The sequence below is a fragment of the Lissotriton helveticus genome, chromosome 3_2 (assembly GCF_964261635.1).
Source record: "Lissotriton helveticus chromosome 3_2, aLisHel1.1, whole genome shotgun sequence".
Classification (NCBI taxonomy): domain Eukaryota; kingdom Metazoa; phylum Chordata; class Amphibia; order Caudata; family Salamandridae; genus Lissotriton; species Lissotriton helveticus.
Genome location: NC_136062.1, coordinates 211916508 through 211929261, shown reverse-complemented (window position 1 = coordinate 211929261; position 12754 = coordinate 211916508). Strand labels below are relative to the sequence as shown.

General features: G+C 41.0%; 1 protein-coding gene across 1 annotated transcript in view; it reads left to right on the top strand.

Annotated features, from left to right (window-relative positions):
• STRA6 (signaling receptor and transporter of retinol STRA6) overlaps positions 1-12754 on the top strand; it is a 391584-nt gene that overhangs the window by 238485 nt on the left and 140345 nt on the right. The window contains exon 9 of the mRNA XM_078685067.1: positions 1425-1495. Coding sequence (XP_078541193.1) covers positions 1425-1495 — 71 coding nt within the window. The remainder of the gene's footprint in view (positions 1-1424; positions 1496-12754) is intronic.

The window sequence follows — 12754 nt, the reverse complement described above, 5'->3', positions numbered from 1 at the left end:
CCCACAATAAAGTTTGTTTTTGGAAAACTCCTGCAGTTTTTTTTACAAGGAATTTTGACATTCTTCAATCCTTTGGATTATAACAAACTTTATAATAGCAACATTTGAAGAGTAAATTACAGATTTGATCACTCTTATTGAAAACTACGGGTGTGCCAAATCACATTTTTTTTTATCCCACAAAACGTTTGAAATGTATGCTTTTATAGTTAAATGCAGTTTGCTGCGATCTTAAATTACTTTTTACATGTGAGGAAAAAACTATAACGAGATACCAGCAGGACACTGGTTTGGGCAGAAAATGTCACCCGGCTAGACATTCTCAAATGTGTCTCCTGTGTGCAAAAATTATGCAAATTCAAGAATTTTCAACATACTTTGTGACATGAAATTCTGGAATAATGTACATTTCTCAGATGCGATTAAAATTCCTCCTAGGTATATTTCAAACCATGCCTGCTTCATAGATTTCTCTGCACATCATGCCTGATCAGTGTTCTTTTTAGAGGTATTTTTTTGGCAGCAAAGTACATATTACCCTTCAGACTAAAGGCAACTGATGACGCCCATATCATATGCCTTCGGGACTGTGGTAATTCCATGGTCTTATAGGCCAAGTTACTCATTTATATTTGTCAGTTTCTACTACCAAGTGCATTAGGTGTTTTTTCTATCAAGTTTTTTTCGTAGGTATTTAAACCTTCACAACTCAAGTAGGTCTCTAAATTGGTGTGTGTATCAATGGTCTCTGATTCCATGTAGGTTTCAATGGTTTCTGGCACAGCAAAGCTTTCATGATTCTGAAAAGATTTATATTACAAGTACTTCTTTATTAGATCCTCTTTTATGAGTGTTCCTGTGCTCTATGATGATTTTTTCACACATATTTGAGATTCTCGATCCATGCTTGCATTATATTTATGTATTCTAATTTACTGCGTGAGTATTTTGTTTAGCTTTCTCACGATGCATGTTTCATTTCTTATTCGAATCGGCATTCATAGTAAGTCAATGATTATCTGCATGATTTGTGAGTTTCTGAATCCATGTGAGTTTTTTGCTCCCTGGATCTGTTCTTGTCTAAGTGTCTCTAACTTTGGTCTTGTATAGTGGGTGGTACCCGGGTCGCCTCATCTTTCATAAATGCCTGGTAGCATCGGTGTTTCAAGGGTCCCTCTAACAAATAAGTGCCTCATGGTTTTCTGGCTTCATGCAGGGTCCCGTCTTTTGCACCGTGTATGTTTGATGAATCTTTGGTCCAGCGCCGGTTTTGCTCACTGTCTGAATCTGATCTTGGGTCAAGGGCCCTCAAGGTGATTTTGGATAGTATGACTTTACACCTATTTGTTTGTTTCAGTATTTATAACTATCACATAGACCCTTGGCTATGGGTCTTACATCTCCTCTTTGTATTCCATACTCAGATTGCGGAGAGCAGCTATTGCCTGGAGTACCTACAGACTCTTCTAAAGAAGAAAAAGAACAGCAGTAGCAGGTAAACCATTAATCTGAACCAATCATCGAAGTCTAAAAGAAAAGAAGAGCTTGTTGGCAGGAAAATAGCTGGAGATCCTTGAAAGGGAGAATTGATCTGTAAACAAGTGTTCCCTTATCCCAAGACAGGGATCAGCCCTTGGCTATGACTGACTCGGTGTGGTTACATTCATAAAATATTTAGACCCTTCCTTAGTCTGTCGTTCACCTTCATAGTTGGAATTCAAATTTAATACGACTCTCTCTTGCCCAAGACCTGGTGGCAATTATGGCTATAGTTTAATTAATGCTGCATATTGTATTAATGTGCACTTGTTGTGAGGAGCCACTGTGTGTTTTTAAAGTTCCACATTTCTAGTTCCTTTACACTGTGTAGGAGCATGGGTATGGCACTCAACAGCTAAAGGCTCAATAGGATTCTGGGATCTTGAGAAATGCATGTATTAAATCATCTGGGAATAAATGGACAGAAATAAACCTTTTTGGTACTACTATTGGTTTATTGTATGTTGAGTTGCAGTGCCTCTACTTACTTCATAAAGGAAACACAAATCTTATTAACTATACACACACATTCATTATCACTTCAGTTTAGGGTACACAAAATATTTACATTTATTACATGCCCACTGCAGATTATTATAGAATATAGGATTTGGCAGCAGAAAACTTTGGCGATACATTCATTTGAACTAAGGGCCCGATTATGATTGCGGTGAATCCGCATCCTCCGGGCCGGTGGAAGCCACTGCCAGCCCGGAGGATGCGGATTCACCGCTGCGGTGATTCAAAAGACCCCCCGCCAGATTAGGATGGCAGGAGGGTCGGGAAGACCGTCTGCAGCTTTTCCGCCGGGGTCCCGCGGCGGAAAAGCTCTAATATGGTGGCGATGTCTATCAGACACCGCCAGCCATATTAGGATGCATGTGTAAACATGCTTTTCCACGGCGGCTATTCCGCCGTGGAAAAGCATGTGGTCCTTTCAGTTTGGGGGCCCGTTGCGGGCCCCCAGGGTGTCAGGGGGTGGGGGGTGCACATGGGGGTACCTATGGTACCCCCCTGCTTTTACATGAACAAAGCGGCAGACACCGCGCGGTGCCTGCCGCTTTGTGCATGTAAATGCTATACATGCATCTTAACATTGCGGCGGGCGCTGCTTCAAGCAGCACCCGCCGCAATGTTAAAAATACAGGATGTGACAGCCAGGGTGGCGGTCACATCTTAATTCGCACGGAGGGACCGACGCTGCCCCTGCGGACGGTCCCTCCACCTCTGGGGTGGCGGACGGACGTAGGTCCGTCCGCCATCCTAATAGGCCCCTAAATGCGTTTTCCTTAAATTCTAAGGGAAACTGTATTTTCTGTATGAAAACCATCCTGTATGTAATGGAGGTGCTGCATCTTGCCCTTTAACACCACTTGAATATGTCCTGGGTGTAGAATTCCATCTAAATACCTATGAAGTTGTATATAACTCTAGAAGTATTAAAGCACAGCATAAATAATAAATTGGCTCATTTTTTATTCTCATTTGTTATGGTGGTATACAATGAAGTACAATTACTAAAACAGGCATCTACTCTAAGAGGTCAATAACACCTACTACTTAAATTGAATAAAGGTCTGGGTCCTACAACAATTGCTCTTACTCAGTCTCCGCTATTTTAAAAGAGTACTCACCCTTTATTTACATCACATGTATGTAAATCAATCTCATATACCATTTGGACTGCAGTCTTCCTTTTCATTATTTGTCTGACAGACATGTGAAGCAAAAAACAGTCGGCACTTGCTCAAACAAAACCTATATTTTGGCTGCAAGCCTTTTGTCCTGTGTCAGTGAACGACCAGATCAACTTTGTTATGCTGCACATTTGTGTATATTGCAATGTTCAGCAATTACTTGAACTCATGGTGCTCTGATGATATCAGTTAACGTTTTTCTCTGAAGTCAGTCGCCTTTCATTAGAACTAAGCTCATGCTGGATTACTTTGCAGGCAGTCCACAGGTTGGTAGTCTAATAATATATTAGTCATGTTGTGTTGTGGATTACCACAGTGGCGTGTATTCCACATAATGACATGATGTTGCAAACGTCAGACTAATTCAGGCATGTACATGGTTAATTATGGTCATCAATGGAAGGTACGTGTGGAGTCCTCTGGACTTTGTGTGAGCTTTCTTGGAATATGTGTTACAGGTAGTCCCATCAGAGATGCCTGATGAAGAGCTAGAACCTTGTGAACTATCCATGAACCCAAGTTGGCATTAATAGAATGTGTGGATGTGTGAACATTATCTCATTCTTCATTTGTGTGAGTGAAGGGAGGGGGTTCAGGTTTTGCTAATGTGCTTTACTGGTGTGATCCATCACGTGATCAGGGTAGTTTATTGGACAGTATTTACCTGAGGGCCAAAGCGGTATGGTGGTTGTGTGGCATTGTGGCATGTTGGCAGGTACTTGATCTGTATCCCTAGATCCTGAATAGAAGAACCTCTGACCACAACCTGCAAAATGTGGTATAGAATGTCATTTCTTATTTTTACACAATTCCTTCTGTTTCCTCTCCTCAGCCCAGACTCTTGGGTAGCTCATTCAGCTCCTTGACAGGCAACTGTCACATGAAATGTGCTTCTACATATGATCCCCAGTACACACTAATCCTTGAATGTTGGCACTAGCAGAATTGTTATTCATGAGCAAATCCTACTGGTGTTATGGCCTGTTGGACTTGACCCTCTCTGCAGGTTATGACCCAAACATTTTGCCTTAACTCTCATGTTTTCTGAACACTTTTTATTTGGCCTTTAAGACTGTGCACACTTTACCACAGTTGACTGGTGCTAATGTGCTTGTGATTTCTCTATTAAACATGGTAAAATTGGCTTACACCCAATTACCACAGTGAATTTACTTGTAAGACCCTAGTTAAGTGGTACAAAATGTACGCAGGGCCTGTAAATTAAATGCTACTACTAGTTCTGAAGGACCTATTGTGCCACCCACTTAAGTAGCCTTTCAAACATGCTCAGGACTGCCATTGCAGGTTGTGTGTGCAGTTTAAACTGCCATCTTGAAATGGCAAAATGGCCTTTTGCCAGGTCTAAACTTTCCATTGTAATAGATATATCACCCTTACGGTAGGCCCTAAAAAGGCCATAGGGCAGGATGCACTTTATTCACAAAATTGGACATGTACTTTTAACTTTTACATGTCCTGGTAGTGAAAAACTCTCATTACATTTATTAAGTGATAACTTTCGATTAGATCAGGTAGAAATGTCGACTTTGATGTAAAAAAAATGTTGATTTAAAACTCTATTAAGTGGTATAGTCGAATTTTAAGTCACAATTCTGAAAATGGCAATTTTAGAAAGTTGGCATTTTCTGTCCTTCCCATTTGGTGCCTGCAGCCTGTTTCCTGAGTCACGTGACTTGATGTAGCTGGCAGTTGGTCTTTATGTATTTCTCCCAGACAGTGAGACAAAGGGAAGCTAGGTGTTGGCAAGAACGGCCCCTCTGAGTTAACGAGGGGGAGGTGCAGTCACCTACCATGCTTGCACACCACAAAGACACTGCCTGAGCACTCTCACAAATGGATTGGCACTAGTCTATTGCAACCTGTGGAGCTAGAACTGGGAGGAGGGTGTGCCTGACATTTCAGGGGGTGGAAACCTCTAGAAGCATCCTCCACTTCAAACTGGGTACCAGGTATAAATATTGGACCTGGGAAACAAACTCTTCAGTACACTTCTTGACCTGTGGATACTCTGCTAGGAATGACTGCTGTGCTATTGAAAGGACTGCCACTCTGCTGGACTGCTACACTAAAGGAGTAGCTGCCTTGCTGTACTGACCAGCTGCCCTCTTGCCTGATTGAGAAGGACTTGACCTGCATTGTTGAACCCAGGCTCCAGAGTGGCTCCAAGGGTAGTTGACTGTCCACCTGACCAGAAGGCTCCAACAACCTTGAACCCAGCACCTGCATTCTGCCATCTGTGAGTCCTACCCTGCAAAGTGGTGCCACTCTAGACCTGGACACTGGAAGTGGGCCTGAAGGTGCTACTGTTAGCCCAGCTGGGGCCCCAATCAGAACTGATTGCCGCAAAGCCTCACTGCACAGCTGCAGGCTCCATCAGAACCGACGGAAAGCCCTACCAAGCTACACAACACAGCTCTCTGGAACCAATGCAAACTAAAGCAAAGCTTCACTGCACAGCTACATCAGAACCAACGCTAGACGATGAGAAGTCTTGCAAAGCAACTCTGCGTAGACCACGCACCAGGATTTAAGGCACTGTGTTCAATCAGACCTGAGTGGGTCCCTGTAGCCGCCAGCCTGCGCTCCATCGCAGTCAGCCTAAACTTGCGACTTTGTCCCCATCAGGCACGACCAGATAACCACAGTAGGTGATTTAAGCTTTTTGGTGCTATTTTCACATAAATCTTCCAAATTGCTTATATATCCATTTCTACTGATTAGATTTTTGTTGTTTCAGTCTTGATTTATTTATTAAAATGTATTCTATTTTTTTTAATTGATGTGGGGTTTTTCTTGTGTTATGTTCGCACTTTGTCACTGTTGAAGTGCTGCATACATACTTTACACATTAAGTTGCGGAACAGAGGAGGAAGCTGGGTGGGGTTGGTGGGGGTGGGGGAGTGGAGGGGATCAGGGGAGTAGAGGTGGACAGAATAATGATTATTCTTTAAAAAAATATAAACTTAGCTGATTGCCACTGCCGACTCTATCCGCTCCATCGCACTCTTCTTGTTTCTGGGACAGACTCCCAGACTGCACTGCAGCCAATCATGACACTGCAAGAAAGCAGCATCATGATTGGCCTGAGCGCTATGACTTTGTGCTCCCAGGCAGACTGGGAGCCTGTGCCTGCTTCTCCAGCCCCAGCAACGCTGCTGGAGCGGGAGAAAGCTTCACTGCACATGAGATGTTTGGCCAGCCTGAAACGGCCGGCCAAACATCTAATGCACAGTGAAGGGACAAGGGAGTGTGCTACCACTCCCTTACCACAGTGTCATCCCCCTGGACCCGCCCCCAAGACTCGTCAGAGTCCTGGGGGCAGGTCCAGGGGGATTAAAATAAAATGATGATAAAAACAGATTCAAAATCCGTTTTATTATGGTTTTATTTGTGGGTGGTGGTGGCGCTCTTCAGCCCTAATGGAGAGGCCGTTGCTGTACACATTGCTTCCAAGTTGAGCCTTACTGATCTGTACCAAGCTATCAGAGGGTTGAGCCAGGGGCGTAACACGGGCCCCCGCAGCCTCCGCGGTGCGGGGGCCCTCCCGACTTGCAGGGGGCCCCAAAGCAGAGTACTCTCGTCCGAGAGCTCCTGATAAAATCCGGAGAAGGGCTCTCCCCATGCACCTTGCAGGGGGCCCCCTCAAATTTCATTACGCCACTGGGTTGAGCACAGGTGAATCTGGGGTTTTCATGTGCCTCACCCTGACAAGGATTGTGGTTGCTGTTTGAGTCGGGTTTTGTCCCCCCGCCCGCGACTAGAAACCCAATTTCTTACAAATAATATATGACAACCATGTAAAGCATACATTTTACAGATGAATAAAGAAACATGCCCGCACGCACTCAACATCTGTCTATTCGTACCTGTGAACGACCATCTAACGAGGATGTTCCCTTGGTGTTTTAACCCTTTAGTTAGAGAGGATAGATGAACTGTTCAAGGGTGCTGAACACGTCAGTCGCCCTATGGAGGGCCACTCACCACAGAGAATGATGATTGAGTGGGCATCTGGCATCTGGAATCTGGAATCTGGCATCTGGAAATATTTCCTCAAAAGCATGTCTGCCTCAAGCTACAAAAGTTAGTACTTTGCTTTTTCGGGCATTAAAAAATATAACCGTTATCAGCTTCACGAACTAAAAAAAACTGAATAGGTTTAAAAAAAGAAAAGAAACAAAAATGTGGCTCTCCCCAGCTTCGGGCTTACCCTGTTCTAAAAAAAAAACAACCACATAATTCCCCTCTTTCGAGGCTGATTTCAGGCAGCCGGGAAAGGTAACTGTGCTCCTTGTGGAGTCGCAAAAATTCTGTTTTCCAAGTGTCAGTCAGGGCTAGTAGCCTTGTCACTCAGGGCTAGTAGCCTTTTCAATCAGGACTAGTAGCCTTGTCAATCAGGGCTAGTAGCCTTTTCAATCAGGACTAGTAGCCTTGTCAATCAGGGCTACTAGTCAACAGGCGAAACAATTTCCTGCAGCTGACTTCAGGGGATGGCAGTAGTGATGCAAAACTTCACCTTGGGCAAAGTTAAAAGCAACGTCCAGCTTCTCGAAGGGGATGTATTTCTCACTGGACTTGGTTAGACAAGCGAAGTTTAAAATTTGCCCTCCCCTACGATGAACCTGGTCCCTTCTGACAGAGGGCTGGCATCCATTGGTCCAGGAGACTGGAGATTCTAGTCACCAACAAGGAGGCGTGGCTATTCTCTTAGTACCCGGAGCATGGACATTTACTGTCATTCTAATGCTGAACCGTAATTTTAATAGCAAATAGAAATATATTTGTTTCTGAGAAGAGCTCTGAAGTTTCAATAGAGCTGTAGAGAAGAGGTCTGCGGCATATCCAGGTGAGCTTCGTCATTTTGAAATGAATGCTGCCATGGACCAAGTTTAGTGAGCGGTCCCTAACCAGAACAATGTGGAACTGTTTCCCAGCCAAGAATGTCTCTCATGATTCGGAAAGGAAATGAGATATGCAGGCAGAGTCCCTGTGATCAGCAGTGCCTGGCAGAAGAGGGGTATAAAGTTTGTTCCAGGTCAGCAGTAAGGGGCTTGCAGCTGTTTATTTGTACCGAAACCTGTCTTGTTCAGCCTCGGATTGGGACAGAAAAAAGAACTGGCATCAAAATAAAAATGGGCCCTATGAGCGAATCACATAGCAAGAAACCAGGCAACATTTGCAAATCAGGGCAGTTTTTAAATTGTAAAGAAAAGCTGTGTACGTGTTTTCAAGGTTTGGAAGACTGCATGGATTTTTGTTAAAATCAGGGAAATAAACAGTAAAAACTGGTCCACGTGACTGTAAGCCGAGCAATGGACCTCTAGTGATAATCACTAATGACAATTACAATAACTCACATAGATTAAGCAAAACTCAACTGATCATAAACATTATTTTACAGTCGTTTTTTAAAAACAATTACTACACAATTATTTTCTATGTGACACGTAAGCAGAGACGTCATGCAAGCAATTTTATAAAAAATCTCAAACTTATATGCAACATTAATGAACCAAAACACGTTAGATGTGCCCAGTGCCATTACCAATTAGTGACACATTATGCTTAACCTAACACATTTTCAGAAAACAGATCCAGTTCCACAGTTCGTCAAAGATTTTGCTTCATTATTGTAGCATATATACGTTTACGAGATTGCTTACACTTATCACAAATAATTGTGTACTAATTATTTTTTAAATACTACAATGAAACAAGTTTTCTATGATCATTTGGGTCGTGCTATGATCTATTTTGAAATATTGTTTTTTTCTGTTTAAAAGATTTTTATTGGAGTTTTGCAAGGAAAAAATACAAACAAATTTAAAAACAAGATGCAAGCGTAAAATATAGAAATATACAGAGAATAATATATGGAACACAACTAAATAAAATAGCATAGCGATAAGGTAGAAAGATAAAAGAAAGGAAAAGAGAGAAAGAAAGAAAAAAGAGACAGACAAGCGGGGAAAGGAAAAAAAAGAAAGTAAAAAGAAGGAGAAGGGGAAGGGAAGGGAAACTATAAAGCAGGAGGAGAAGTAGAAAGATACGTAGTGAAAGGCAACCATAGAAGGTCTGATTTAATTTTTTGAGAAAGGGAGATAGAAGAAACAGTAGAAATCCTATGTTCATCGCAAACAAAATTCCACCAAGTTAGTAAAGCTATTTTAGAACTATCTTTCCAGGAAGATAAGATAACTTTAAATGCAAGTGCAATAAAAAGGTCAAATAACAGGGAAATAGGAGATGTAACAACAATATCAGAAGATAACGATCCTAAAAAAACATTTTGCAAAGATAATGGAAGATCACATTGAAAAACTTTCATGCAAATATTCCAAACCGATTGCCAGAACGAGTGAACTTTAGAACATTCATATAATTGATGAATTAGTGTACCTATAGCAGTAGAACATGACCAACACATTGGAGATGAGGATGGAGAAAATCTAGAAATACCTAAAGGAGTAATAACGGCTCTGTTATAAATAAAATACAAGGATTGTGTAATACGTGCAGCAGGAGAAACTTTGAACAGTTTAGACCACAAATTATCCCAAGTCACAATAGAGAAGGAAACAGATAAGTCAGTTTCCCATGCAGTTTCAATGAGGGATTTGGGCCTTTCATCCATAGAAGACATCAGTAATTTATATACAAGGGCAGGCTTAGGTTTGTGAGAAGGAAAGAGCGAAAATAGAGGAGAGGAAGGGGTAAGAGTGGGTGTAACATCAGGTATAACAAGAGTGGTTAAGTGAGATTGCAGAGCAGAGGAAATAATAGTATACTGAGCAAGGCTGGAGTCTGGTAGTTGATATTGAGCTTGTAAGGCTAGAAAAGGGCGAACAAAACCATGATGGAGCAGCTGAAGTACGTAGAGGATACCCTTTTCTTTCCAGTATTTGAAATAGAAAGATTTACCCTTATACTTGAGAAATGTATTAAACCATAGGGAGGAATACAGGAAACATTGGAGGGTGTAAAACCAGTAGAGAAGGTAGTGAATAACCGGTTAGGGGAGTACTTTAAGATAGGGTTAGCAGAAGTACTATTGGACATGAAAATGACATCCTGAAAGGAAAAATCCTTAAGGAGGGAGCGTTCAAAAATAATCCAAGTGGGAGGAGGAGTAGTAGCAAAATCATAGGCTAATGCAAAGGATTGTTTGAGTAAGAAAGCAGAGTGATACAATTTGAAGTTAGGAAAGCGAACCCCACCTTCTCCCTTATGACGTATAAGCTTAGAAAGGGCAATACGAGGGTGTTTGTTATTCCACAAGAATTTTATACATGTAGAAATATTTTGGGAAAAATATGAAAGGGGAATTTTAACAGGAAGCATAGAAAGAGTGTAAAGAACATGGGGTGTAATCATCATTTTTATGGTATCCAACCCACCCCACCAGGAGAGAAATAATGGTGACCAATTAAGTAGGAGTGATTGTATTTTGGAAATTAAAGCATTAAGCGTGAGCTTAATTGTGGTATATAGGGAGGAGGAAAACCAGATTCCCAAATATTTAATTTTAGAAGGACACCAAGCAAAATCAGTATTGTCAAACATGAATTGGTAACAGAATGGATTTAGTGGCAGGACTTCCGTTTTAGAAAGATTTCATTTATAACCAGAAATACTGGAATATAATCGAACTTCGTTTAAAAAAGGAGGAAGGGAGTCAATGGGGTTGGACATATAAATTAAGATATCATCAGCATAAGCAGAAATCTTTGTTTAAATAGAATTATGCATAAAACCCTTAATTTGTGAATTAACCCGAATACGTTCTAAAAAAGGTTCAAGGCAGAGGATAAAAAGTATGGGGGAGAGAGGGCATCCCTGACTGGTGCATCTGGACAATGGGAAATATTTAGAAAAGTGATTGTTAACAAAAATACTAGCTCTGGGACCGGAGTATAATAATTTAACAAAAGAAATAAAAGAGGGCCCAAAACCAAACCATTGGAGAGTTGCAAACATAAATTGCCAATTGATACGGTCAAAGGCTTTCTCAGCATCTAAAGAAAGGGCGGCGAGTGGATGTTTGTATTTTTTGGCATAGGAGATAATATTAGCAAACATTCTTGCATTATCCGATGCCAACCTGCCTTTGACAAAACCTACTTGGTTAGTTTTAATTAATAGGGGGATAATATTTTCAAGACGAGTGGCAAGAATTTTTGCGACAATTTTGCAATCATAATTAATTAAATAAATTGGCCGAACATTTTTACAATAGGAGTGATCTTTATCAGGTTTAGGAATTATAATATTCAAAGCATACATAAAGGATCCGGAAGACTTTGCATCTGAAATGAAGGAATTAAAGAGCGCCAAAAGCTTAGGGACAAAAATAGAAGTGAAAGTGGAATAAAACTCAGCGGTAAGGCCATCAGGTCCTGGGGCTTTGGACTTCTTTAGTGATTTTATAGCATAAATTATCTCTTGTTTAGGAGATATCATCTTCTAATGCAATAAATTCATCTGATAGGGAAGGTGGAGGCGGGAGACCAGAAAAAAATGTGTCTAAATTTTGAGTGGAAGGGAAGGTATCATCAGTATAGAGAGATTGGTAATATTTATGAAAAACATCAGCAATATCTTCATCTGATGAAACCAATTTATTAGAAGATTCATCCATGATAGGTCCAATTGTTTTGCGTTCTGATTTGATCTTTAGATAATTAGCTAACATACGACCAGCTTTGTTTTGACCGCATGGTATTTAGATTTAATTTTAAGTAAAATGTTACAGGCCTCAATTGTTGCCAATTGGTTGAGTTCCGACTTAATTTTAATCAACTGGTGAAGGGCAGAGGCCGATTTGGAGGTGAAATAAGTGTGTTCTAAATCTTTAAGGTGACGTAGCTTATCCTCATATTTTTTCCGTGTCTCTTTCTTCTTGCTAGAAATATAAGAAATGGTAAATGCACAAAAAGAGGCCTTGAAGGCATCCCAAATATTAGGAATAGAGGTATCTACAGGATTATTAAAAGTAAAAAATTCATCAATATAAATAGTCGCTTTTTTAAAAAAAACAGGGTCAGATAATAGAAAATTGTTCAATGTCCATCGACTATATTGAGAGGATGTAAGGGAAAGATCTAACGTAGCATGTACTGGGGCATGGTCAGAAATAAAAATGGTGCCAATGGCAGAAGCCTGTATAGACGGCAACAATGATTTACTAACCAGAATATAATCAATTCTAGACCGCGTGCGGTGCACATTTGAGTAAAAGGTGTATTCAAGCAAATCAGGATTGCACGTCTTCCAAACATCATACAGAGGATGAGAGGTGATGGCAGATTGAAAAGCTTTGTGCGTTTTGTCAGGATTAAATTTACATTTTGATAATCTATCAGAAAAGGGGTCTAACCATTGATTAAAATCACCAGCAACAATAACATTGGGACAATCAAATGAGGAAAGTAAAACTTTAATTTCGGTCCAGAATTGAGGCTCAGGCTTAACCGGCAAACACAACAATGATGGACAGA